Source organism: Papio anubis, chromosome 15 (assembly GCF_008728515.1).
Source record: "Papio anubis isolate 15944 chromosome 15, Panubis1.0, whole genome shotgun sequence".
NCBI lineage: Eukaryota > Metazoa > Chordata > Mammalia > Primates > Cercopithecidae > Papio > Papio anubis.
Window position 1 is genome coordinate 74,103,540 of NC_044990.1, and position 27,985 is coordinate 74,131,524.

General features: G+C 43.3%; 1 protein-coding gene across 6 annotated transcripts in view; it reads right to left on the bottom strand.

The window, feature by feature from the left end:
• Positions 1–27,720, bottom strand: part of DZIP1 (DAZ interacting zinc finger protein 1) — a 63,275-nt gene extending 35,555 nt beyond the window's left edge. For 3 of the 6 annotated variants that reach the window (XM_031655603.1, XM_031655604.1, XM_031655601.1), the window contains exons 1-9: positions 27,394–27,720; positions 26,616–26,713; positions 26,037–26,251; positions 24,287–25,233; positions 16,362–16,449; positions 13,141–13,265; positions 7,926–8,087; positions 5,477–5,614; positions 2,852–2,914 (exon numbers count right to left, since the gene is read on the bottom strand). In XM_031655603.1, the coding sequence (XP_031511463.1) occupies positions 2,852–2,914; positions 5,477–5,614; positions 7,926–8,087; positions 13,141–13,265; positions 16,362–16,449; positions 24,287–25,018 (1,308 nt within the window). In that variant the 5' untranslated portion in view covers positions 25,019–25,233; positions 26,037–26,251; positions 26,616–26,713; positions 27,394–27,720. Of the gene's footprint in view, positions 1–2,851; positions 2,915–5,476; positions 5,615–7,925; positions 8,088–13,140; positions 13,266–16,361; positions 16,450–24,286; positions 25,234–26,036; positions 26,252–26,615; positions 26,950–27,393 lie in introns of those variants that run through there. The other 3 variants (XM_017951363.2, XM_017951362.3, XM_031655602.1) reach the window with 2 other exon arrangements.
• Positions 27,721–27,985: the final 265 nt, after the last annotated feature.

Here is a 27,985-nt window from a genome sequence, read left to right on the forward strand (position 1 = left end):
AGAGTGACATCAGGTGACCAGGGCCCAGAGGCCAGAGGCAGTGGGGTAGGCAGGGTTCTCAGGGGGCTCTCAAGGTTGCACTCCTGGTGTACACCCCTGTGTGATGCTGTCCCTTGGTCTGAAGAGAACATTGTGCTTCTCAACCACAGAATATGGCAAAGGTGAAGGGACTTTGGAGATGCAATTGCAGTCCCAAATCTGCAGACTTTGAGGTTATGAAAACGAAGATTATCCTGTGTTGGCCTGTCTTATTCAGGTGAGCCCCCTAAAAGAAGTTCCAGGCCGGGCATGGTGGCTCACGCCTGTAATCCCTATACTTTGGGAGGCCAAGGCAGGTGGATCACCTGAGGTCAGGAGCTCGAGACCAGCCAAGCCAACAAGATGAAACCCTGTCTCTACTAAAAATACAAAAATTAGCTCGGCATGGTGGCGCGTAATCCCAGCTATTCAGGAGGCTGAGGCAGGAGAATCACTTGAACCCGGGAAGCGGAGGTTACAGTGAGCCAGAATGGCATCACTGCACTCCAGCCTGGGCAATAGAGTGAGACTCTGTCCCACCAAAAAGAAAAAAAACACACAAAAAGTAAGAAGTCCCAGGCCCTTCCTGAAGGGGGAGAATGTAAGCAAGAGAGACACACTCTCACTGGCCTTGAAGTCGTCATGCTGTGTACTGCTATGGAGAAGGAGTAGCCTCTGGGACCTAATAGTCTCAGCCCTTCAAATAACCACAAGGAACCCCAGACAGCAACACAGCCCAGCTGACACTCTCAATGCAGCCTGTGAGTCCCTGAGCCCAGCCAAGCCCTGCCTGGACTCCTATACATTGAGAAGAGAAATACATGCCATTTTCACCCACTCAATTGGTGGTCATTTGCTACACAGAATAGAAAACTCATACCGAGGGCAAGGAGGTAGCCATGTGAAGAGAAAGCGGAAGGACTTCCCAACAATGACAACCAGGTATAAAAAAGGAAAAGGCCAGAATGTTCTAGAAGTTAGCAGAATTAGAATTAGAATCGTAGCTGGAAAGAGGAGGTTCCGGGAGCGGGGAGGGTGGTCAGGCTGAGGCTAGAATGGTGGCCAGCAGCCAGGGTATTTTTCTGGCTCTGTGGAGAGCAAACTAAGGAAGGGGAAGGCTGGAATTGAGAAGACCCACCCTGGGGCCCATTCAGAAATGGAGGCTTAGTTAGTGCTAGAGGCAACAGGAAACAGAAGAACTGGTTCCACAGAGCGAGCCCTGCAGACAGCCTGGACTCGGGGATTGAGAGAGAAAGGTGGAATCAAGATGAGCATCTGGAGGAACGAGGGTGACATTTGCCACGTCTGGGGAACAAACCCAAGAACTTCATCTTAGGCATGTTGCACTTGAGAAGCCCATGGAGATGTCGAGTACAAGCTGGCTACCTAATCTGGAACTCAGAAGAGTTGTTTAGGCTGAAGAAGTAAACATGGGCATGATCCACACACAGCCCTAACCCCACTTCAAGAAACTCTCTCCGTTCAGTCCCTAGGGTACTCTGTATTTATCCCATCCTGATTCCCATATCTGTAGCCTCACTCCTACTCTCCTTTTGTACTGTAAGCAGTCTGAGGGCAGGCATTGTTCCACACCTCTTTTTAGCCTTATAAAGTGTAGTACATAGCAGATGCTCAGTAAATATCTCCTAAATTGAACTGCCACATCAGTGATACAATTTTCAATATACTGTATATGTGTATGTATATAGATATGTATATTGGTTTTATGTCTGTGTATTATCACTATAAATTTGCATGATGAAATGATATTATAAATGGAATAGAGGAAAAATAGTGGTTCCTATTTCATTTTCTGGAAATGATACAATCTTAAAGGTAGATTAATGTCTAACTTTCCCATCGAAGTTCCTCAAGAACTGCAGATGTTTTGTGAAATATTTTTAGTTTTTGTTTGCTTTGCTTTAGTTTGGCTCTAGTACTGTTCACAGTTTCTTTTTTACCCCCATCTTCCTCAGTATTTGTTCCACTTTGGAGAAATATAAGCTGATAAATTTTTTGATCATCTGAACACACTTCATCCTAGCAATTATACACATATATATTATATGATCTTTTGTTGTTTAATATTCTACTAAGAAAGGTAATATTAGAAAATGTGCAAAAGAGGAAACATTTTTTCCATTCAGAAAAGATCTACAAGAAATACTAAGGTACAAAATATAATTTCAAGTGAAAAAATAAACAGAAGTTTTCCTATTTTAAGATCTTCTCAAATACACCTACTTTAGATGTTTTGCACTAGTGTAAACACATTTTAACACTTAAATTTCTGATGTACTCAGGTGAAAGAGAATCAGTGTCATAATTAAAAGCTTGTTTTCATTAAAGTGATTTTAATGTAAACAGTTCTTGCCTTTTAAAAAAATTACTTACATTGCAGTTCTGTGATGCAAAAAAATCAGAAATATGTATTTGACAATGAAGAAATGATTACGTAACTTATGATACATCCAATAAGATCATCATGACATCATTAAAAGTCATGATTTTGAAGAATACTTTAAAACTTAGGAAAGGTCTATGATATATAAAGTGAAAAGTGTACAAACCTATAAAACATAATTCAAATGTTGTAAAGCTATGTATATATGAGGTTCTACACTTACAGAAATGCATAAAAGAAAACTGAAACAAATTATAAGAAAGTAGTAGCAGTGGTTATTGTTCGTGTTAGAATTATAGGTAATTTTAATTTTGCTACACATTTCTCCCCAAATGTTATTAAGTGGACAAATATTATGTTTATGAAAAAGAAAAGCAAATATTCCTTTAAAACATGGCCCACTTTAAGCCATTGGTTTCTTAACCTTACCCGATCCTTCTCTTTCTTGTGTTCTTGATGAATAGCTTGAACTCGAGCTGTCCATTTGCTTTCCTACAAAATAAAAGAATAATTTATGTACAACTGTAACAATGAGATCTATGCAATATGGAAGCTTCCTTTTTAGTGAATACCTATGAAACCCAACTATCTATCTGGTAAAATTTTAGCTAGTGAAATAGTTTGGCTCTCTGTCCCCACTCAAATCTCATGTGTTGGAGGAAGGGCCTGGTGGGAGATGATTGAATCATGGGGGTGGATGTCCCCCTTGCTGTTCTCATGATAGTGAGTTCTCACAAGATCTGGTTGTTTAAAAGTGTGTAGCACTTCCCTCTTCGCTCTCTCTCTCCTGGCTCCACCATCTTAAGACATGCTTGCTTCCCCTTTGTCCTTCTGCCATGATTGTAAGTTTCCTAAGGCCTCCCCAGCCATGCCTCCTGTACAGCCTATGGAACTGTGAGTCAATTAAACCTCTTTTCTTTATAAATTACCCAGTCTTAGGTGGTTCTTTGTAGCAGTGTGAGAACAGGCTAATACAGCTGGTATTTTTTAGAATATACACAGTCAAAAATGCTTAAATACATTTGCATCTGGTTTTAATCTTATACCATAAGGCAGGGGTCAGCAAAAATTTTTGAGTAAGGAGCTAATAGTAAATATCATAGGCTCTGGGGGCCAAACAACTTGGTCACAACACAACAATACAGCTGTGTCATCCCACAACTGTATTGGGACAACAGCCATGGATAAGATGTAAATGAACTAGCACTCATAAAATGTTACTGGGACATAGCCAGTAACACTTTATTTACAAAAGTAGGTGCTAGTTTGCCAACCTAAGAGGCCAAAAGGAAACACCAAGGTTTCTGAGGCCATGGGTTCTGAACTGACAACACAACTCACAGGACAGAAATAGAAGAAATTTAGGTGGGACCTTAGGATTTTAGAACCATGTCCTTCAGTTCATGAGTGACCAGCTGTAGTTTCCAGCCTGCTGGAAGCAGATGTCAACAGTTCGGTTCAGGACACAGCTCCTGGTTTCCTACCATATACCAGGCACCTCGCTGGATGGCCACTGGCAGGCTAAAAGAAGATGAAGAGACAGGCCCTGCTCTGCCTGGGAGGTGAGTAGACACAGCCATGGAGAATCCACATACAATGTGTATGTGATCAGGTCCCACTTAGGGACTACAGAAATGCTATAGCCTAGAGGCTCAGGAGAACTTTCTGAAAGTGGTACCTGCCCCCCTGGCTGAATACTAAAGAATGAGTAAAAGACAGGTCCCGAAAACTGGGAGCTGCAGGACAGGCAGGAAGGCAGCCAGAACTGAGGAAGAAGACAGAAGGCCATGTTCTCAGAGGCATGGGCTGCTGGGCCGCTGGAGTGCCAGGAAAGCAAAGAACAGAGAAAGATGTCCCAGGGACCAGAACCCAAAGGACCCTGCAAGCTGGTGGGAAGTCCAGAATAAGGGTCACTGAAGGACTTCAGACAGGACAGGGACATGGTCAGCCTGACTGCAGTGGAGCACGTAGATTTGGGTAGGGGAGGAAAGACGTGAGCACTGAAGCAAGAAGCAGTGATCCCTATTTCCAAAGTCCACTTACCTTTTTTAGAATGACCCAGGCTTTTAAAAAAAATCCTGAATTCATAAGCTCTCATCTCTATTTTCTTCCTAGTTTAAAAAAAATTGTTCCCCTAAACCGCTGTGACCAAAATAGCCATGATGAAGATTGTGCTGATTACAGAAGTTCACTTCCAAATAAAAGTGATTGTCTCATAAATGTAAGAGATCTTGGCCAGTTAGCTGTGTGTGTGTATGTGTGTGTGTATACATATATATGTGTGTGTATATATACGTGTGTATGTATATATACACGTGTATGTGTGTGCGTGTGTATATATATACACACACACGTATATATATACATACACATATACACACACGTGTATATATACATACACACATATATATACACACACACACACATATATATATATATATATATTTTGTTTGAGACTGAGTGTCACTCTTGTTGCCCAGGCTGGAGTGCAATGCTGTGATCTCAGCTCACTGCAACCTCTGACTCCTGGGTTCAAGCAATTCTCCTGCCTCAGCCCTCCAAGTAGCTGGGATTACAGGCATCTGCAACCACGTCCAGCTAATTAAGCCAAGGTGGGTGGATCACCTGAGGTCAGGAAACCAGCCTGGCCAATATGGTGAAACCCCATTTCTACTAAAAATACAATTAGCAGTATATTTAAACTCTAAAACTAAATCTGGTGCTTCAATATGCCCTTCTACGCCTTTTGAAATTGAAAGCTACATCTGAAAGATGAAAAATGAATAGCTAGGTTATACTAACCAATTCAAATTGATTTTATGGAGAGAAGAAACAAAACAGTTTTGCGAACTGTTGTGTATGCTATTTGCCAACAGCAAGCGTGTAACAAACACCTCTTATGACTTAGGCATGTTGCAGGAGAAAAATAAGAGCTAGTCACTTTCATGGTTACTGAAAAAGACACACACTTTTTCTGCAGATGACACTCACTGTAAATTACTTCGCTAAGAAAAAGAAAGGCATCCACTGCAGCTGTCACCCACTTGCACGTACCTGACTATCAAGAAGCTGCATGACATTATGGAAATCCTGGGGATATGGAGAACGGTCTTCTTTAAACTCGTGTGCATCTTTTAATGTGCCTATGTTGGACTTGATCTGCATATTGGACTTCTGGATTTCTGACAGTTGCTATAAGATAAAATTCAAGCTCAGTACTACAGTTAGACTTTTATAAGACTGAAACGGAGAATAAAATCAGGGAGCACATAGCTGTGTTTTAAATCTGACTGCCCTCTTGGATGCTCCTGGATGCTCTTGGAAGCCTTTCCCACTTCTGCTTCCCTGTGGTTTTACTGGTTTGTTTCTACTGCTTGCTGGTCTTCCTATCAGAATATGTACAGGGTGAAAAAAGGGGAAGGAAAATCTAACTTTCTAATCTTAAATGAGTCTTTTTTTTTTTTTTTTTTTTTTTTTTTTTTTTTTTGAGACAGGGTCTCATTCTGTTGCCCAGGCTAGAGTGCAGTGATATGATCATGGCTCACTGCAGCCTCAACCCCTGGGTTCAAGCAATCCTTCCACCTCAGCACCCCCCCACCTCAGGTAGCTGGGACTACAGGCGTGCACCATCACACCTGGCTAATTTTTGTATTTTTTTGTAGAGACAGGGTTTTGCCATGTTGCCCAGGCTGGTCTCAAACTCCTGGGCTTACACAACAATCTGCCTACCTCAGCCTCCCAAGGTGCTGGGATTACAGGTGTGAGCCATCAGGCCCAGCTGGGGCTTAAAATTTTTTATGGGCACTTAATAGGCACCAGAAACAGAAGAACTGAATGCACCTGGTTCTTAAGCTAGTTTAGTGAGAGGCCAACACTGTCCAGGGACCACATCAGTAAATCCATTAGGGACATAACGTTTTAATTTTACCCTTTTCTTTTGATGTTGTTCCTAATGTTACTCATGGCAAAAACCCTCAGAAAACCACAGAAGGTAACATGTTAACTTCAAAAACAAAAGGATAGGGGAGCGCACTTCTCCTCTCCTCAGTGTAGGCTGCTCATAGTGACTTCATTTCAGAAAGGACAGCAGGGAAAGGAGGAAAAAAGAGAAAATTCTTTGGTGGACAAACCTGACAAACACTACCTCAGCCAGGTAGCCAAGCTCAATAGCAACAGTTATAAATCATGTAGATTCATAACACGAGGTCTCAGACAAAACATTCAACTATACCGCTCCTGCACAAAAATGCCACCGACAGCACGTAAATTACCAAACATGGCTGTGTTTCAATAAAACTTCACTCATGACACTGAAATGTGAACTTTAATGAAATTTTCCTGTGTCACAAAATAGTCTTCTTTTTTTCCAACATTTTAAAAACGTAAAAACTGGCTGGGCACAGTGGCTCACACATGTAATCCCAGCACTTTGGGAGGCCCAAGTGGGAGGATCACTTGAGGCCAGGAGTTTGAGACCATCCTGGCCAACATGGTGAAATCGTCTCTACCAAAAATACAAAAATTAGCTGGGTGTGGTGGCATGTGCCTGTAACCCCAGCTACTCGGGAGGCTGAGGCACAAGACTCACTTGAACCCAGGAGGCAGAGGTTGCAGTGAGCCAAGATTGTGCCGCTACCCTCCAGACTGGGTGACAGACTCTGTCTCGAAAAAAATAAAAAGCAAAAATGTAAAAACTATTCTTATGTCACAGGCCATTCAAAATCAGGTGGTATGCTGGACTTGGTTCATGGGCCATGGTTCACCAAACCTCATGCTAGAGTTTAAAGAGTTTTAGGAAAGCCCTCAGGTGAATTCCAAAAATCTCTCTATTTTTGTTTATAAAACTTGTTGGCCCCTAGAGGGAGCTCAAGGACCTTTGCTCAGCTCCCTTCCTTTCTACCTTTTCCCCAAAGAAGAGTCACGTCAAATCTAACCAGGGAGCTTAGAATTCTTAGCAGGAGGACACTGATGGATTGGCTGCTTCTTTCTAAAGAAGCAGCTCAGGTATCATCTACCCATGAGGCCAGGGCTGTATGGACCAGGGCTGTTCCCATAAGGGAGAGGGGCTCATTTAGCCATAACTTGCTTGCTTTAGAGATCCTACCCGGGCCTGGGTTGAGGAGGGGGCCTGGCAAGGGTTCTTACTCTTTCTGGGTCTGCTTTCTTCCATTCCCACTGGACAGTGGAAAGTTCCAAAACTCAGGGAGAAGTTTACAGTTCAAGGCTAACCTAACCAGATAAGAAGAGGGACCTTCATAGAAGAGGGTCTTCTATATCTCACCACGAGTGTTCTGCACTGGAGTTTAAGGCCAAAGCTCCCATTCTCAGCAAAACACCTCTGACTCACTCTGTCGCCTCTATGCCTCCCTCAAGACTCTTGGGGAGAAGAATGTCTGCACCAGGGTACCGTAAAGTAACTGCTGGATCCCCTGGCCTTAATGCCATCCTAACACCACCTCTCAAGGCAATCAATACCATAAGAACTTCTAGGTTTAATACTTACATATTCTAATGCTGAATTCTTTGAAGTTAATTCTTTAAATTCCTTCATAAACATTTCCTTGACTTTTTCCATTTCATCAACTAGTTTCTCCTTTTCTTCTTCTTTCCACTTATCAAATAACTTCAAAAAGTCTTCCTCTTTTGTTTTTTGCATTTCATATTCCTGAAATTATTTTAATACACAGCTTTAAAAGTTCTGGTCTGAAGAAAATAAGCAATATTTAAAATAAAAGTTCATAGCATCACTTCAAAAATGTTAGCTAGTATTGCTTATTTCAGTTGGGCTTGTAATAACATTTCCTATCATGGCAGGTCTGTGCACAAAGATTTTTCTAAACTAAAGGCAGCACACAGAATCCTCTTGTCCTTACATCCCTTAAAATAACAACAGAGAGGCCCGAGGCCTCCAGCTTTTTGTGTTCTGTGAACTTGTATAAAAGTCATACCATAATCTATAAAATGTAAATATACTTTAAAGAAAACATATATTGAGCAATAAAAGAACATTTCTTGACACCATAACAATTTGGGTAGCATAACTCCATCCCACCACCAGAAAATACAAATTCAGATTTATAGGAGCTAGATTCAAGGTTAGCACTTGATTTCTCAATGACCTTCAGGATTTTTCAAATCTAAATTGAGAACTTGAACAACACTATATGCCAACTAGCCCCAACACACATATATAGAACTCTGTACCCAACGACAGCAGAATATGCATTCTTCTTCAGTGCACATGGAATATTCACCAGGAAGACCTTTTTTTAGTCCATAAAGTGTTTCTCAGATTTAAAAAGATCAAAATCATGTAAAGAATCTTCTCTGATCACAATAGAAGCCAGAAATCAGTAACAGAAGGGAACTGGAAAATTAGCAAATACGTGGAAATTAAACAACACGCTCTTAAACAACCAATGGGTTAAAGAAAAACTCACTAGGGAAATTGGAAGATACTGTGAGGTTAATGAAAATGAAAACATAACATACCAAAATTCATGAGATGCAGCCAAATCAGTGCTCAGAAAGAAATTTATAGCTGTAAGAGCCTACATTTAAAAAGAAGAAAGGGCCAGGTGTGATGACTACGCCCGTATTCCCAACACTTTGGGAGGCCATGGTGGGAGGATCACTTGATCTCAAGAGTTTGAGACCATCCTGGGAAACATTGTGAGACCTCATCTCTACCAAAAATTTAAAAAAAAAAAATTAGCCAGGTATGGTGGTATGTGCCTGTAACCCCAGCTACTTAGGAGGCTGAGGTAGGAGGACCACTTGGAATGGGGAGGTCAAGGCTGCATTGAGCTGTGATTGTGCCACTGTACTCCAGCCTGGGCAACAGAGAGAGATTCTATCTCCAAAAAACAAATATAGAAGAAGAAGAAAAATATTAAATAAATAACCTAGCTAGAAAAAGATGAGCAAACCAAACTCAAAGGCAACAGAAAGAAAAAAATTATGAAAATTAGAGCAAAGATAAAGCAAAGAACAGGAAAGTAATACAGAGAATAGATGAAGCCAAAATTTGGTTCTTTGCAAAGATCAACAAAACTGACAAATTTTTAGCTACCTTGACTAAGAAATGAAAGTGAGGACATGACTACCAATCTTAGAGAAATTAAAAGGATTGTAAGAGAATATAATGAACAGTTGTACACCAATAAATTGCATAATCTAGGTGAAATGGACAAATTCCTACATAAATTACCAGACTGACCCAAGACAAAGGAAATTTCAATAGACTTTCAATAAATAAACAGATAGAGTTAGTAATCAACAACCTCCTAAAAAGGAAACGTCCAGGACCAGATGGTTTTACTGGTGAATTCTACCAGCTATTTAAAGAAAATAGAATACACAAGAAACTACTAAAGTAATAAACAAATTCAGCAAAGTTGCAGAGTACAAGGTCGACATGCAAAAAGCAGTTATATTTCTACATACCAGCAATGAACAATCCAAGAAAGAAATTAAGAAAACAATTCCATTTATAATAGCATCCCAAAGAATAAAATACCTAGAAATAAATGTAACCTAAAAAGTGAAAGACTTGCACACTGAAAATTGTAAAAGTTTGTTGTAAAAACTGAAGAACACCTAAATAAATGGAAAGACATCCCATGTTCATGGATAGGTAGATTCAATATGGTTAAAATGGCAATACTCTCCTAAGCAATCAAGAGATTCAGTGTAATCCCATTTCAATAACCTTATTTGCAGAAATGGAAAAGCCAATCCTCAATTTCACATGAAACTGTAAGAGGCCACAAATAACCAAAACAATATTGAAAAAGAAAAACAAAGTTGGAAGATGCACACTTATCAATCTCAAAGTCTACTACAAAGCTACAGTAATCAAAGTTGTGTGATATTGGCATCAAGACAGATATATAGACTAGTGGAATGGAATTGAGAATCCAGAGATAAACCCAAACATCTAGGGTCAACTGATTTTCAACAAGGGTGTTAAGAACATTCAATGAAAAAAGAATAGTCTCCTGAATAATTGGCACTGAGACAACTGGACAAATCACATGCAAAAGTATAAAGTTGGGCCCCTCTCTCAATCTGTATGCAAAAATTAACTCAAAATGGATCAATGACCCAAATATAAGAGCTAAAGTGATGAAACTATTAGAGTATATAAAGAACTCATACAGCTCAACAAAAAAGGCAAACAATTCAATTTAAACAAATGGGCAAAGGACTTGAATAGACATTTCTCCAAATAAAATATATACAAATGGACAATAAGCATGAAGAGATGTTCAATATAATGGTTGTTAAGGAAATACAAATCAAAACCTGATGAGATACCACTTCCCACCCACCCAATAGGATGGCTTTAATTAAGAAAACAGAAAAGTATAACAAGTATTAATGAGGATGTGGAGAAATATGAACATTACTGGTGAAAATGTAAAATGGTACAGCTACTATGGAAGACAGTTTGGTGGTTCCTGAGAAAGTTAGACATAAAACTACCATATGACTCAGCAATTCCACTCCTAAGTATATAATCAAGAAAAATGAAAACATATGCCCACATAGAAACTGCCACATGAATGTTTATAGTAGCATTATTCATTGGAGCCAAAAGGTGAAAATGAACCAAATGTCCACCAATGGATGACTGGATAAACAAATTACGTATACATACATACATACAATGGAATACTAGTCAGCAAGACAAAAAGTACTGATACATGTTACAACTTAGATGAACCTTAAAACATTATGCTAACTGAAAAAAGCCAGACACAAAAGGTCACATATTACTTTTTTTTTTTTCAGATAAGGTCTCATTCTGTAGCCAAATGGGGTGCAGTGGTGTGAACACAGCTCACTGCAGCCTTGACTTCTTGGACTCAAGCCATCTTCCTCCCTCCTCAGCCTCCTGAGTAGCTGGGACCACAAGCACATGCCACCATACTCAACTAATTTTTTAATTTTTTGTAGAGACAGGGTCTCACCATGTTGCACAGACTGATCTTGAACTCCTGGACTCGAGCAATCCTCCCGTCTTGGCCTCCCAAAATACTGGGATTACAGTTGTGAGCCACTATACCTGGTCTACAGATTTTTTAAAAAGATATATACCGAATAGGAAAATTCATAGACATAAAAAGATTCGTGGTTACCAGGGGATGAGGGTAGTACGAGTGATTATTTAATGGGTATGGGTTATTTTTCTGGGGTGTTGAGAGTTTTGAAACTAGAGAAATGGTGGTTGCACAATATTGTGAATACACTAAATGCTACTGGATTGTACACTGTAAAATGATTGCCTAAAAGAGATGTTGGTACACCCTTGTTCATAGCAGCATCAGTCATAATAGATAAGAAGTGGAAGCAACCCAAGTGTCCAACAACAGATGAACGAATAAGCAAAATGTGGTATACAGACATATACCATCAACTATTATTCAGCCTGAAAAAGGAAGGAAATGCTGACACACACTGCAACATAGATAAACCTTGAGGATATTATCAGTAAAATAAGCCCATGATGACAAAAAGACAAATACTCTACACTTCTATTCATATGAGGTATCTAGAGCAGGCAAAATCACAGAGAGGGAAAGTAGCTGGAAGGAGGTGGGAGGGGAGCACTGTTGTTTAATGGGTAGTTTCAGTTTTTCAATATAAAACAGTTCTGGAGATTGGCCGTAACAATGTGAATACACTCAACACTACTGAACTGTACACTTAAAAAATAGTTAAAATGATAAATTTTACATTATAGGTATATTACAGTTTAAAAAGAGTGAGCCTATGTGGAAGACAGAGGGCTCTGTCAATGATTCTGTGAAATGACTGCTGTTTTCCCTAGAAAGTCACACTTCCTGTCACAGGCTTCCTGTCCCCATGGGGGAAACAAGGAAGAACTGAGCACACTGTCACTCCAACAGTGACAAGGAAATAAACGCTCTTTGATGGCCTTACTCTCTCCATTAGGTACATCAAGGTCAACCCTCTGTTGGATCAATAATGGCATGCGTGGTACCCACGGTGTACCCACAGTGACCCACAGAAGTCAGAACTCAATGAATCATGGGCCTCTTTCCTCTTGGGCCCTTCATCAACCCAAGTATCTCTGAACAAGTAATTCCAAGCACCAAACGGCCTGACACATGGGTAACACAGATGAGAAAAAAGAGAAAAGGCAACAGATCGGAACATGAGGAAGACTCAATCCTCTGTTGGTGGCCTTGAGTATGGAGGAAGAGGGTCAGGAGCCCAGGAGTATGGGTAGCCTCACAAGGAAATTAAGAGCAGCCCTCCCTCAGTGGGCAGCCTGGAAGAAAGTGTAGACCTCTGGCCTACACCTGCCAGGAACTGAACTCTGCCAGCAACCAAATAAGCAAGAAATATTCTGTTCTACAGCTTCTACCAAGGCACATGGTCCTCCTGACACCTTGACTTTAGCCCAGCGAGATATGAGAAGTGTCAGACTTCTGTTTTAAGCAAAATTGTAGAAAGTTAATTGTGTGTTATATGAATTCCACCTCAATTTTCTAAAAGGCTTTTGAAAAATAGAGAAATATATTCCCAGTGATGTGCTTTGTAGTAAGATACTCCTATGGCAATAAAAAATGCAATCATCTTGTCAAGTGCTACAAACTCTTAAGTGTCCTCTGTTTATGAGAGTCCATGGCATAATTGAATTACATACAGTTAGTTGTAATTAAAATACCACAGAATTCTGCCGGTACCTTGGAGAATCTGACCGCACTGGCATGGTGTGCAGCCTCTAGCTCAGACCTGGTGAGCTGTAGCTCTTCCTTCAATACGACGATCTCACTCCGGAGCTTCTCAATCTGTGCATTTTTCTGATACTCTGTTGCAACAGAAAATCGTGTTAAAACACCATCTCTTACCAAATGTACCTGGACACTTATGGGGTACAGTCCTGTTGATAACACAAAGGAAACCGTTCTCTTACTTGGGATAAGATTATTTGTTTCATGCCACATGAGCCCATTTTTGCTCTTTAGAGTTTATTTGGAGCCCAGTGTATTTTGGGGCACTGAATTATTTTTTAGCAGATTCTTTCAGCCACTGTGTTGAGGTTGGATTATCCTACAGAGACACATGAGAGCCCTGTTCAGGGAGCAATAATGGTAACAAGGAATAATACAGGGTGCTTTGACCCAGTGGCACTCTGGGCTTTTCTTAGAGGTGCCTGTCTCAATCACAGAAGGCAAGCAACAGCTTCCTCTGCAGGCACCACCATACTGAAATCTCCGTGGTCACCATCCTTAAGGTGCCCGCTGAACTCTCCTGAGGACCCCATCAGTGCTAATACAAGCAGAGGACTAGAGGGACATTCAAAATGCAAACTTGGGCCATAGCCTATCAACTGGGGGTAGAAGTGAGGTACTGAAAAGTTGTAAAAGGAAGCAACAAGTGAAAGGAAGAATACTTATGTACATGTACTTACATGCAGATGTACACATGACTGAATGGATGTACATGTGTCTGTGAGTGTAGACATGAAAGGTATGGAAACCAAAGTAGAAAGTCAGAATCTCAAAGATGACCTGAAGAAATAATACTCGTTTCAGAGTCTGAAACCCTCTCTGAAACGAGTATGAGTTAGAATAAGATACTGAAACAGAAGAGAAAGAAGGTCAGTTTCACACTGAAGAATGGTAAATTAAAATATTTCATCTTTCCAAAATATTGCTAAATTTTATCAGTGATTCAGGACTTATTAATGAGAGTATTATGCTGTTATTTTTGTTTCTACAAAGCTTAGCTATTTCCTAAGTAATCTATTTAACTGAAATGGGCAGGAATGGAAATAGCCTGGCCCACAATGGAGGGAAAGGCGGGTATTGAGTGTATAAGCCAAGTACCGATGTCTAGATACTGAGAACATTTAAGATCAGAATGAGGTCGGGCACGGTGGCTCACGCTGTAATCCCAGCCCTTTGGTAGGCCAAGGGGGATGGATTACTTGAGGCCAGGAGTTCAAGACCAGCCTGGGCAACATAACAAAACCCCATCTCTACTAAGAAAAAGAAAAAATACAAAAGCTAGCCAGGCGTGGTGGTGGGTGCCTGTAGTCCCAGCTACTTGGGAGGCTGAGGCAAGAAAGTCACTTGAACCCAAGAGGAAGAAGTTGCAGTGAACCAAGACGGCACCACTGCACCCCAGCCTGGGCAACAGGGGGAGATTACATCTAAAAACAAAAACAAAAAACAGATCAAAATAAGAATTTCTGTGGGTTACTGTGGCAATCCGCAGGAAGCTTTGATCTGCCCATGGAGAAAGAGCCCTTACATTCTTTGCTTTTGAGAATACTTCAGCGGTAGAAAACCTGGCTCCTTGGTAAGCCCCAGAGTCCCCTCCCCTCTCTTGCGTCTTCATTTTTCGTACCATCTATGTTGTCGGTGGTACACGCCCAAACTCATCTTAGTATCTCCCACATCAAATGAAATAAAAATTTTTCCTGGGTCTCACATTTCTGTCCAGATGAAGCCTCATGTCTCTGCTTTCCTTCCCAGTAAGTGTTATTGAAACCAATGTCTGGATACAGTAGGACCACTCCCTCATAATTCTCAGTTCAGCTCAGGGGAATCAGACTTTTGTCCCCACCTGTCTACTGAAGCTGCTGTGCCAGGGTCACCGACAACCGTCTTGACAACAGCAGTCCATTGTCAGTCTTCATCTTACTCTGCACCTCAGGAGCACTCGATAGGACTGACCGCTGCCTCCTCTGTGAAATATTTTTCCCTTGGTTTCCATGGCAACACACTCCCCAGGTTTCCCTCCAGCTTTGATAGAGACTATTCCTCACTCTCTGCTGATGCTCTTTCTGAGCTCCTAGCATTGGGAAGACCTTGGGGCTGGCCTCACCGCCTTCTCTTCTCTCTCTAGGTGACCTCAGCCAGACCAGCTCTACTCCAGTGATTCCTAGATTTAAATCTCCAGCCTGGGTCTCCACCTCAAGCTGTAGCCCTCCAGTACCCCCATCTGCATGTCTGTTGCACATGTGATGTAAATGCACCCATGGCAAGTACAAACTCTCATCCCTCTTCCTCCTTGAAACTACCTCCCGGCCCTGGCCCCCCATCACAGGAAACATCACCACCATTCACCCAAACACAGAGGACAGAAACCCAGGGTCCTCTGTAGCTTCCGGGTCCACAGCTCATCTGTTACATCTTCACCTGCCCACCTGCCTGGGAACAAAGCTGGTCCAGGCCCCCGTCTCTCTCACCTGGGCTGCGATTGCAGCCTCCTCCCCTCACGCATCCACTGCTTCCACTGTCGCCCCAACAGTCTAGTCTCTATCCACAGCTAGAAGGGTCATGCTAAGGTACACATTAATTAGATCATGCCCCTCCCCTGCATAAAATCCTCCAGTGGTTCTGCCTGGTGCATATAAAAACTCCACATTCCAGCCCACACCTTCACAGCCTCCTGTGATCAGGCCCCCAGCACTCCAGCCTCACCACACACCATCTCCTCGCCTATTCTACTCCACTCCACCAGCCCTTCTGTTCCTCAAACACATCATCCCGGCACACCTCATGCCCTTACAGTCAGTGTTCCCTTGGCCTGTGAACACTTTTCCCAGACTTTCACCCCACCTAGAGTCACTCTCTACCCCACTGTCCTGTGCTATGATCTTTTGCCACCAATGGAGAAGAATTACTCATTTATCTGTTTAATTACTCATTTATCTGTTTAAATGTGTCTCCTTAACCCCCTTTGGAACGTAAAACTCGAGAGAGAGTGGGGCTTCTCCGCTCAGCTTGTGGCTGTATCTCCAGCACCTAGTGCACTGTATGTGCCTCCTGAGGGCTCCATATTTACTTACTGAATTGACAGGGACTATGATGGGAAATGCACTGGACCAAGTCTCATTGCCAAAAGAAAAAGGGAGCAGGAAGAAAACAGCTTTGAAACAGAACTCATTACTCACCAAAACGAGAATTTTCTTCAGTGTGGCGGCGTTGAATGTGACTTTGTAGAAAAGCTTGGTTCATAAAGGCCTTGTCACAAAAATGACACTGAAAAGAAGAGAGCAACAAATCCAAGTGTCTGTAACGACTGTCGTCCCACTTAATTGTAATTAAAATTCAGGTACCTGGCCAGGCCCAGTGGCTCACACCTGTAACCCCAGCACTTTGGGAGGCCAAGGCAGGCAGATCACCTGAGGTTAGGAGTTTGAGACCAGCTGGCCAACATGGTGAAACCCCATCTCCACAAAAAAATACAAAATTAGGCATAGTGGCGTGTGCCTATAGTCCCAGCTACTAGAGAGACTGAGGGAAGAGAATCACTTGAACCCGAGAGGCAGAGGCTGCAGTGAGCTGAGATTGCACCACTGCACTCCAGCCTGGGCAACAGAGTGAGACTCCATCTCAAAAAAAAAAAAAAAATTCAGGTACCTGAAGCACTACCTCTTGGGCGCTTTCTTGCTGAACAATACCATCCTGGCAAGACATACTGAAAGCATGACTAAAAAGAGAGAGATGAAACCAGGCTGGGCACAGTGGCTCATGCATATAATCCCAGCACTTAGGAGACTGAAGGCAGCTGGGGGGGTCACTTGAGCCAGGAGTTCAAGACCAGCCTGGGCCTCATGGCAAGAGCCCATCTCTACGAAAAGTAAAAATATAATAAATAAAAATAAAACCAGGGCATTCCTCCCAAACTGAACACAAGACAGTGAAAACCACCTCTTAACAGTTAAAGGAGCCCTTCTGCTGCTTTCTGGAGCCTCTGATGCCGCTCTTGTTCGACTGACAGCTTCTACTCTATCAACAACCTGCCCCTGCCACTCCAGCCACACCAGCCTTCTTTCTGTCCTGCAGGCACGCCAATCTCAGAGCCTTTGCATTCACTGTTGCCCCTGCCTGATCTTATCCAGACCCTCCTTCCATGGCTGGCACCTTCTCCTGACATTCAAGATGTCATTCATCAAGCATCTTCCATGCTGGGGATGATGGCATGTCCTCAACAAGGTCCTCCTTCAAGATCCTCCTGCCTGTCACAGTCTCTGTCACATCACATAGTCTTATTTTCATCCTCATACATCTCACTGGCTAATATTTTCATGTTTATGTACTTCACTTGTTTATTGTCTCCAGCTCAGTCCCTCTAGGTTCTAGAATATAGCCTTCTGAGGGCAGGGCCTCTAATTTATCTATAGCTTTATCCCCAGAGCACAGCCTTAATACATGAACAAACAAAAGCTTGAAGTATAACCTATTAAAATAAATTTTCTGAGAAAAAAGAAGTCAATTCCTCAAATACCTCTGTTTTTCTACTTTAACACTGATTCAACTTTTAAGCAAAAATCCCATTTGTTTCATCTATATCCTCACTCCTGGATTACTCTGAAGTAAATCCTGGATATTATATATTTCATTTGTAAATATTTCAGAATGTATCTCTAAAAGGAAGATAGGACTTTAACACAAATCATAACACCATTATTCCACCTTATAAAGTATAAAAATTAAATCCTTTTAAAAAAAACAAATATTCAACTATTTGGATAATTTTTAATTTTCGTTAATCTGATGATTTTCCCCTAATACTTCACATAGTGTCATAGAAAAAAATACTCAGTTTGTTTTGGAATAATTATTAATAACTGGATCCAAATAAGGCCCTATCCCTATCCTGTAACTGATGGTTATGTCTCTTAACACTCTTTTAGTCTATAGGTTTCTCCTCTACCTCTTTTTTTTCCTTGCTGTCCTTTTGCTGAAGAGGCTGAAGCTTGTCCTGCAGAGTTTCTCTCCATTTGGATTTTGCTGTTTTCATGCCCATTGCGTCACTGAACATGTTCTTTTGTTCACCATGCTGCCTTACTCTTAATCAGTGTAACTGCATCCAGACTTCAGACTTTGGTTTCTAAAACTAACATTCTGTATATTTCCTTTTTTTTTTTTTTTTAAGTGTCTCCCTCTGTCACCTAGGCTGGAGTGCAGTGGCGCAATCATGGCTCACTGCAGCTTTAACCTCCCAAGTTCAAGAGATTCTCCTGCCACAGCCTCCTGAGTAGCTGAGATTACAGGTGCCTGTCACCACTCCCAGCTAATTTTTGTATTTTTAGTAGAGATGGAGTTTCACCATGTTGGCCAGGCTGGTCACGAACTCTCAACCTCAAATGATCCACCCACCTTGGCCTCCCAAAGTGCTGGAATTACAAGCGTGAGCCACGGTGCCCGGTCATATTCTGGTATATTTATTGGTATTGCATCTCAGAGAATCCCTAAAACATCTCTTCAAACTCCTGGGCTCATGACAGCTTTGGTTCACCTATAGGACTTTAGGGACCCCTCACATCGGCTCTGATGTAAGTCATATAGGCTTTCGGGCTGTGTACAGCACTGGAGAAAGGAAAGGAACAGGAAGCCATGCCTCCCTCTCTCCCCACCCCACCCCACCCCAGCGTTCACATATTGCCAGAAGGTGTTCTAACGATCCTGTTCCTAACAAAGACAGAGACCATCCAGCCTTCAAACTGCAATACGGCCATTCTATCCGGGCAAGTAGAATGCTTCAGCAGGGCTGCCCATGTAAGTGTAAGATGAGAGAAATGCACAGTGATGATGGAGAGGATGCAAACACACCACCGTGTCAAAGGGAGGAGGGGAAAAAAGGAGGGAGGGAGGGAGGGAGGGAGGGAAAAACATGGCATGCAAAGATAAAGCTTACTGTGGGGATCTATAAATTAAGGAAGGAATCTAAAGATGCTCTTCACAATCTATTCACACCACAGAACATAAGAGTAGCATACATTCTATAAAAATATGATTTTTTTAAAAACCAGAATGAGTTGAAAAAGAAAGATAAAATACAAAACAAAACAAAAAAAGAGTTGAAACATCATTGCAGAACAAATAAATAAGAAAAAGCAAGGAATAGGGCCAGGTGCAGTGGCTCACACCTGTAATGCCAGCACTTTGGGAGGCCAAGGCGGGTGGATCACCTGAGGTCAGGAGTTTGAGAACAGCCTGGCCAACATGGCGAAACCCTGTCTCTACTAAAAATACAGAAATTAGCCAGGCATGGTAGCATATGCCTGTGATCCCAGCCACTCGGGAGACTGAGGCCAGAGAATTGCTTGAACCTGGGAGGCAGAAGTTGCAGTAAGACAAGATTGCGCCACTGCACTCGGGCCAGGGCGACAAAATGAGACCTTAACTCAAAAAAAAAAAAAAAAGAAAAAGAAAAAAGAAAAAGCAAGGAATAAAAGAGACACTGTTGAAAACTGAATTGCTCACTAAAGGAAAGGCTGAGATAATTTACCATAGTGAATGCAGATTAGAAGGAAAGGATTAAAGCAATGAGAAAGAAACCAAAGGGTATGGAACACTGATGGACAAAACCAATACTACATACAGGTAACTGGTTTCCCAGAAGTAGAGAAGCCAAAAATGAAAAAAAATTTAAAGACTGAATACAGTGCAGTGAAAGCTGAATCTGCAGATTAAGAGTTCACCAGGTTGTAGGGAAAACTGATACAGAACACTCAACACCAAGACATACCCTAGAAAGCTACTAGGCTTCAAGCAGAAAGAAAGGACTCTTCAGTCATGCAGGCAGAAAAAGCAAGTCACTCACAAGAAGAAAAGCTTTAAGCCACCCTCATACTTCTCACAGCAACATTGACTGCCAGAAGACAAAGGAATCACATCTAAAAAGTTCAGAGGGAAAGTGTAACTAAGAATATTCTTCATCCAATATGTCTTTCAAAGTTGACAGAGTTGAAGACATGCAGCACTCTTCGGCCTTCTGGGTAAGAAAAATCATTTTGACAATCTTATGAATTAAGAGATAATTCAAAATGAGAAACTCAAGAATGGAGATGTTGAGGTGAAAGGACTTTGAGCACATAAATATAAAACCAATGAAGAAAAAACAAGTTAAGACATTATGGTTGAGTAAGAGAATGTGAATGTTACCAGCCTGGATAGTGTACCTCTAGAAACGGGAGAGAAGCCCTGATTCTCACTGTGACTGTGTTTGGAGATGCGGCCTTTAATGAGATAATTAAGGTTAAGGTTACATGAGGTCATAAGGCAGGGTTGGGGAGGGCGTGAGTTGGAGAAGGGGCAAATCTTTTTAGGGTAAATACGGCGCAGTGGCTCACACCTGTAGTCCCAGCTACTCACAAGGCTAAGGCGGAAGGAACATTTGAGCCTAGGAGTTCAAGGCCAGCCTGGGCACATAGCAAGACCCCTTCACTTTAAAAAAAGAAAAAGAGAGAGAGACATTAACGATCTCTCTCTCTCTCTCCCCCCAAACACAGAAAAGGCCAGCTGATGAGGACATAGCAAGAAGGTGGCTGTTTACAAGCCAGGAAGAGAGGCCTCACCAGGAACCATCCCTGTTGACACCTTGATCTTGATCTTCGACTTCCAGCCTCCAGAACTGTGGGAAAATACATTTCTGTTGTTTAAACCATCTAACCTGTGTGATTTTTATGGCAGCCTTGGCAGATTAGTACAGATCTATAATATCATTTATAGAAAATTTTCAAACTTAAAAATACTGTCTTACGAATACATATGTTCATAAAAATATTTTACACATTCATAAACATAAATAGGAAGGATATAGTCAAACAAAGATTTCCTCTGGGAATGCAGGAAGGGAAAATTATTTATTTCTAAGATGTTTAAAACTCTTTAAACATTTGCTATCTTGGAAATATAGCAAAATGCTAACCTGAGTTAAATCTTTTTTTTTTTTTTTGAGATGGAGTTTCGCTCTTGTAACCAGGCTGGAGTGCAATGGCGCGATCCCAGCTCACTGCAACCTCCACCTCCCGGGTTTAAGTGATTCTCCAGCTTCAGCCTCCCAAGTAGCTGGGATTACAGGTGCACACCACCACGCCTGGCTAATTTTTGTATTTTTAGTAGAGACGGAGTTTCACCATGTTGGCCAGGCTTGTCTTAAACTCCTGACCTCAGGTGATCTGCCCGGTATTTGTCCCAAAGTGCTGGGATTACAGGCGTGAGCCACTGCACCTCGCCTAACCTGAGTTAAATCTAAGAGGTGGGTATATGGTGTGTCTTACATTAGTCTATGCACTTTTTGTATGTTTATAATATTTCAATACTAATTTTTATTTGAAAATCAATGAGGTTTTTCTTTTAAAATCTCCCATATATGGGTATTCACTATATTGTCATTTTAATTTTTCCGTGTTTTAATTTTTTTTAATAAAATTTTGAGGAAAAAGACCTTACACATTGCCATCACTACCCCCCTTATACACAACACACACACACACACACACACACACACCCCCATGGGGGAAAAAACTCAGGGTGCATGCATGTGTGTTTCTGTCTGTCTGTGTGTCTGTGTGTTCAAGTCTCTAATAACAGGCATCTTTAATTTTTTTTGTCTCAGCTACTCAGTTCTTACGATTTCTTAAAGCAAAGGGAATGGAGACAAAGCGAAGTGGTATGAGAATGAGAATGAGACCACAATTTCTCAAAGGTAAAACTGATAATGCAGTGGACCCAATCATTGTGTCAGAACAAGGAGTCCAGCCTTTGGATTTTCTGTATAAGGCAAGAAAGAAAAACTCACATGATAGCAGTCATATGATTGTTCACATTTTGTAATAAGTCAGCTTTGGTATTTGTCATGTCACAAAACGTTTTTCCCTCATTACCAGGTATTAGCTAAAACAGTAACTACATGCCGAGCACTGCTCTAAGCACAGTCCATGCACTAAGTCATTCAACCCCCATCAACAACTGCTATATGGTAGGTACAATTAATATTCCCATTTCACAGAGTAGAAACTGAGGCACAGGGAGGTTGAGCAACTTGCCAAGGTCTGGTAGCTGAAAAAGTAGTAGGTGTCACTCATTTGATAAATTGAGTCATTACCTTTTAATTGTTACTTATCATTCACATTTGAAAATCTTCTCTTAGGCTGGGTGTGGTGGCTCACGTCTGTAATCTCAGCACTTTGGGAGGCTGAGGTGGGTGGATCACTTGAGGTCAGGAGTTCAAGACCAACCTGGCCAACACGGTGAAACCTTGTCTCTACTAAAAATACAAAAATCAGCCAGGCGTGGTGGTGCACACTGGTAGCCCCAGCTACTTGGGAAGCTGAGGTGGGAGAATCGCTTGAACCTGGGAGACAGAGGCTGCAGTGAACCGAGATCACGCCCCTGCACTCCAGCCTGGGCGACAGAGTGAGACTCCATCTCAAAAGAGAGAAAGAAAATCTTCTCTTATAACAGCTACTTCTATAGTAACCCCCCAAAAAGAAAAAAAGTTTATAAACATACAATTTCTGTATGTTAGAGGTTTTAAGATTTCACTAGATAGCTGCTAAAGCTGGAGTATAATAAACCTTTAAAAAATGTTTAAATATAATCCATTCTATTTGTTGCACAAGAAAAAGACCATCTTAGCACTATTTGAAAATATTTACTTTTTAAGCAGCATTTATGAAATAAGCAATTAGCAACGCCCAGTGTCATTTGAAGATTATACCTCAGGGTTGTCTACCCAAGACCAAACACTAAGTCCTTCTAATAATATTAACTGTTCCCTTTTGTTTGTTTGTTTGTTTGATATGGAGTCTCAATCTGTTGCCAGGCTGGAGTGCAGTGGCACAATCTTGGCTCACTGCAACCTCCGCCTCCTGGGTTTAAGCGATTCCTCTGCCTCAGCCTCCCAAGTAGCTGGGACTATAGGCACGTACCACCACGCCCAGCTAATTTTTGTATTTTTAGTAAACATGGGGTTTCACCATGTTGGCCAGGATGGTCTCAGGTCTCAATCTCCTGACCTCGTGATCCACCTGCCTCAGTCTCCCAAAGTGCTGGGATTACAGGCATGAGCCACCACACCCCGCCACTGTTCCCCTATCTTAAGAACACTCAACGCTCCTGCTGGGTCAGTTCTGAGCAATATTAACTGCACCATTTTCTCTGCCCTGCACCCAGTTCTCTCCAGCATTCATGCATTGGCTCCACTATTACTAAATCCAGTGAGGCCTTTTAAGCCATAGTTAGCCAAAAGGACCAGAAAGTAAGGGCATGACATCAATCTTGTTAATCTGTTGCTTACTTTGATATCTTTCTCAATCATTGTTTATACCTTCTGCACTTCCTCCAACTAGTCAATAAAAAAAATACATTAGTTTATGTTATACTCAAACATTACAATATTTATCTTGGACTCAATATCTAACCCAAAACAGTAGAAGATTAAGACCAGAAGATAAAAATACTTTATTCTTTAAATAATGTTATGTAAGTGAATGTCCTTGTTCTTAGACAATATACACATCAAAATATTTAGGATCTGCAACTCACTGTGAAATGGTTCAAAAGTAATAACAATACGTATACAGAAATAGAGGAACTGTGGCAAATGTTAATAATGGGGGAATCTGGGTGAAGGGCATATATATGAAAATTCTTTACAGTCTCCTGGCAACTTTTCTGTGAGTTTGAAAATATTTTAAAATTTATAAAAATGAGAAAAAGACCCTACAAATTTAAACATTCTGCATTGTTTGGGGACTGACTTCAACAGCAATTTGTATATTGTTTTTTCATGATTAGGTTGATTCGGAGGTGGAAAGTGTTTCAACAACCAGTATTTAGATAACTTCCATAAAGCACCACAGACGACATTTGTTGTTTAATTATTAATCCTCTGGTCGTCTGCAGAAGGTAACGAACCATGACATTTGCTAGTTAAAATTACTGTTTCTGCTTAAATAGACTGTGTCTTCTGATATACAATATAAATCTTTAAGAAGAAAGAGTGGTGATACAGGACAGGCCTATCAAATGGGAACTGAGTTGTTTACCGGATTATGAACTGTGCTCACACACAGCTGCCCACCTGGTAATAGTTGGCTTTGGCCTCGATCATCAGCTGCTGGGTGGAGATTATCTTCTTCCTGCGTTTGCACTCTTCCTTGAGCATCTTGATCTCCCCCACCTGCTTGGTGAGCAGCTTCTTGCTCTGCTCGCCCTCGCAGTGGCTCAGGCGCAGCCGCTCCTCCAGGGTGTGCAGCTGCGAGGTGAGGAACTCTTGTGAGTGCAGCAAGTACTCGATGGTGAACTGCGCCAGACGGATGAGCTTCAGCAGCACCGGGTCCACCCCCGACTGACAGTGTGGGCACTTCTCGTCCTCCAGCTTGCAGAAGGTGATGTTCATGATGTTCTCCTGCAGGGTCAGCACGTCCACGGCCCCCGCCACCTTGTCCACGTCGATGGCGCTCAGGCGCCGCCAGTCCACACTCTCCAGCCGCGGCCTGAACTGGAAGAAGGGCTGGGGCCCCAGAGCCGCGCTGGGGGGCGCACAGGCCATGGAGGCCGCACCCGCGGCGGCGGCCACAGCGACGTCGGGCCCCTCTGGGCCGCTGGTGAGCGGGTAGTAGACATGCTTCTGGAAGGGCTGCGGGGGGCACAAAGAGAGCGCGGCGGGAGGCGGGGATGGGGGGCGGGCAGGCTGGGGAGCTGGGGGTCCGGGGAAGCCCCGGTCCCCCCCAGCCCCGCGTCCCCGTCGGGGGAGCCCCGGCCTCCCGCCTCTTACCATACTTGAAAGCCAATCCGCTGCCTCAGCTTGCATAGGAGGAGCTGGGCGGTCTCTACCCAGCCTGGGCCGCCTCCCCGGCCGCCGCCGCCACAGCCCTCAGGAGCGGGAGAAGGCCGGGTTCCTTGCTTCCGCGGCGGCGGCGGCGGCCTAAGGTCTGGGTGTCCAGGACGTTGCTATGGCAGCCCCCAGGTCCGGACCTGGAGCAAAGGGCGCGTCCGCCCGCGCGCGCTCAGCGTGCACCCAGAACCCTGCGGGACCAGAGAAGACCTCTTGGACGAGCCCAAGTGGATACAGCCGTTCACCCGAAGAGGGTACCTCCTGGGTGCCGGCTCCCCAGGGCGCCACCCTCCCTGGCCTTTGGCTCTGGACACTCCATGTCCCTAAGGCAGGCGTGGGGAGCCACATCCCTGGGAACCTTTGGTCTTAACTGCCATCCCCTGGTTATTTATTTACTGTAGCCCTGGCCTTAGGCTTTGATATTAGACATACCTAATCATTCCATCATTAATAGGAAAAAAAAAAAAAGAAGTATCTATTCATATTCATCTTTTACACACGATTTAGAAAACAGTAAGCAATAAATATATATATAATTAAACGTGATAGAGGAGGACTCGTTGCAAAAGGGCATGAGGAAGCTTTTGGCATAACAGAAATGTTTTTCATTTTGATTGAGGTGTTGATTACCCAGCAATATACACTTGACCAAATTCACCGAATTGTATCCTTAAAATTAAGGGTGGGTTTTTTATTATATCTCAGTAAAGTTGTTTTTTAAATGAAATTTGTAGTTAATCATATTTGATGGCAGGCTTTCTAGATTTCTGACACCCAAGTTGCTTTTTAAACGGAATCTTTCTTTCTTTGTAGGTCAGCAGCCTAAATATAACATTTTGATAAAAAGTACAAACCAAAGAACTCCCCAAAATATGTAATACTTCACCCGCCTTTCCAAAAGGATACATTCTCAAAATGCTGAAGGTAGAAACAGATGGAGGGGGATTTTAGCCCTGGGCTTTACCAACAAGTTTTACAGGGCCATTGTATTTACCTGACAAACTTGGATCGGGGCTGCATTCTGGGTTTTGGAGAGGCTAAAATATTTCTAGCAGCAACTTGTAGACTTTAGGCCTCTCATTTGTGCAGGTCTTCTGGGGGCCTCCAGTGGTTACCACAGAGATCAATAAGCTGAGGAAAAGCCAGACATTCCCCAATCCACCGGGGTATTCCTGCTTGGACCAGACATCAGGAAATTTTTTTTCTTTCCTAACATCCAAATATGTGAACAGAAGAAAGCAAAATACAATTTAGAGTAACTGGAAGCAAAGTTGCAGTATCAAATATATTTAGCACTTTCAAGATACTGTTAACTAGAAATAAACCCATGCAAAAACATCCAGGCAATAAAACACGCACTTCATATGGTTTCAAATAAACCATACTTCCAAGTATTTTTTAATTGGCCTTTAGAAAAAAAAGAACGATTCCCTGCAACCAGGCATAAAAAGTGCTAAAGACATAATTAGTTTCAAAGTTTGATTCTGTCATTTACTTGCTGCCTGATCTAGAACAAATTGTCAGCCCTAAGACTCAGCTTCCCCCATCTGTTTAAGAGCATCAAGACACCGACCTGGCAGATCTGTAGACTCTAGGCTCCATCCACTGGGCTGCAGGATCAGCGGGAACAAGAGCTGTGGTCTCTCTTGCTCAAGTATATATCCCTAGCACCTAGCAAAGGACAGGCACGGAGAAGGCATTCAGAATTTGCTGAATGGACACGTGAATGAAGAACGATCGAATGACTTGGGCACTTAGTTAAGGAAACTCAGCTCCTGGCCCCTTATCCCTTTTATTTTTGCTGCCCCTGGCCTGTTAGAAGGATTAACCCATGATTTGGGCCAAGGGCTTCGGAGATGAACGTGGGGGTGGCCCACGCGCCCCCGCTGAGATCTGGGCGCAGAGATCCGCGGGCCCGAGGCGCCTATCTCCGTTGGCCGCCGCATTCCATCGTGGGGAGCCGTGCGGTTGGCCACCCCTTCCCCCTTGCGTGGATCTCGGTCACAAGATGGCCGGAACAGGAAAGAAGGGGGCACGCTTTCCCGTTCCCTCCCTCCCCCATCCCGGGCAGGGCCCCCAGCCTCGCGCGGCGCCTCAGGTCCCAGGCGCATGGCACCGCCGGGCAGCCGAACGGGTAGGCAAAGGCCTAGAGACGCGGGTTCTGGGGGGACCTCGGCGCCCTTCCTTGGAAGGCAAACAGGCAGTGGGGGCTGCGGCGGCTACGCCAGCTGGATCTGCAGCAGCTCGGCTCGCGGCCGGGAGAGGCAGGAGGGCCGGCTTCGCGGTTATCGGGATACCCCGTCCGCCACCGCCTCCTGCGTGCGTCTGGAGCATCCCTGGTCTCGGCTCACCGCAGCTGCGCGCTCCAGGGCGGGTGCCGGGCGCTGCAGGCAGGCGGGGGCGACACAGGGGACCCAGACCCCAGGGTCGCTGCTGACGCGGGCAGGGCCCGCGGAGGCCGAGGAACAGCAGAGCAGAGAGAGGCGGGCCGGCTCCTTCTTGCAGGGCGCAGGATGAAACGTGTCTCGTCTGGGCAAGTTGTGGCGAGGCGGGTCGCCTGGCGCCGCTCCAGGGCCTTCCAGATTCCGGACCACTGACGACTCGGGATCCCCCACCCCCCTCCCGCCCCCTCCCCTCCGCGATCTCCCTCCGGCCTCTTCCCTCGGTGTCCCGGCTCCTCTGGCAGCTGGGCGGGACTGCGCGCGTCTAGACTGCAGCGCTAAAATGCGCTCAGCCAATCCCGCAGCTGGCGCAGACACGTGGTGCGGGGTCGCGCCCTGTTGCTGGAGCTGGATGCTCACCCTAGGAAGGCTTTTCAAAAAGAAACCAGATTCGCTCCTACCCGGTGGTTGGCCTGGCCCTCAACAAGCTAATTTTCCGGAGGAGCTTCAGGTGAATTATCTTCCAAGAAGAGATGCGTTTTAACCGCGGAAGTCTGCAGAT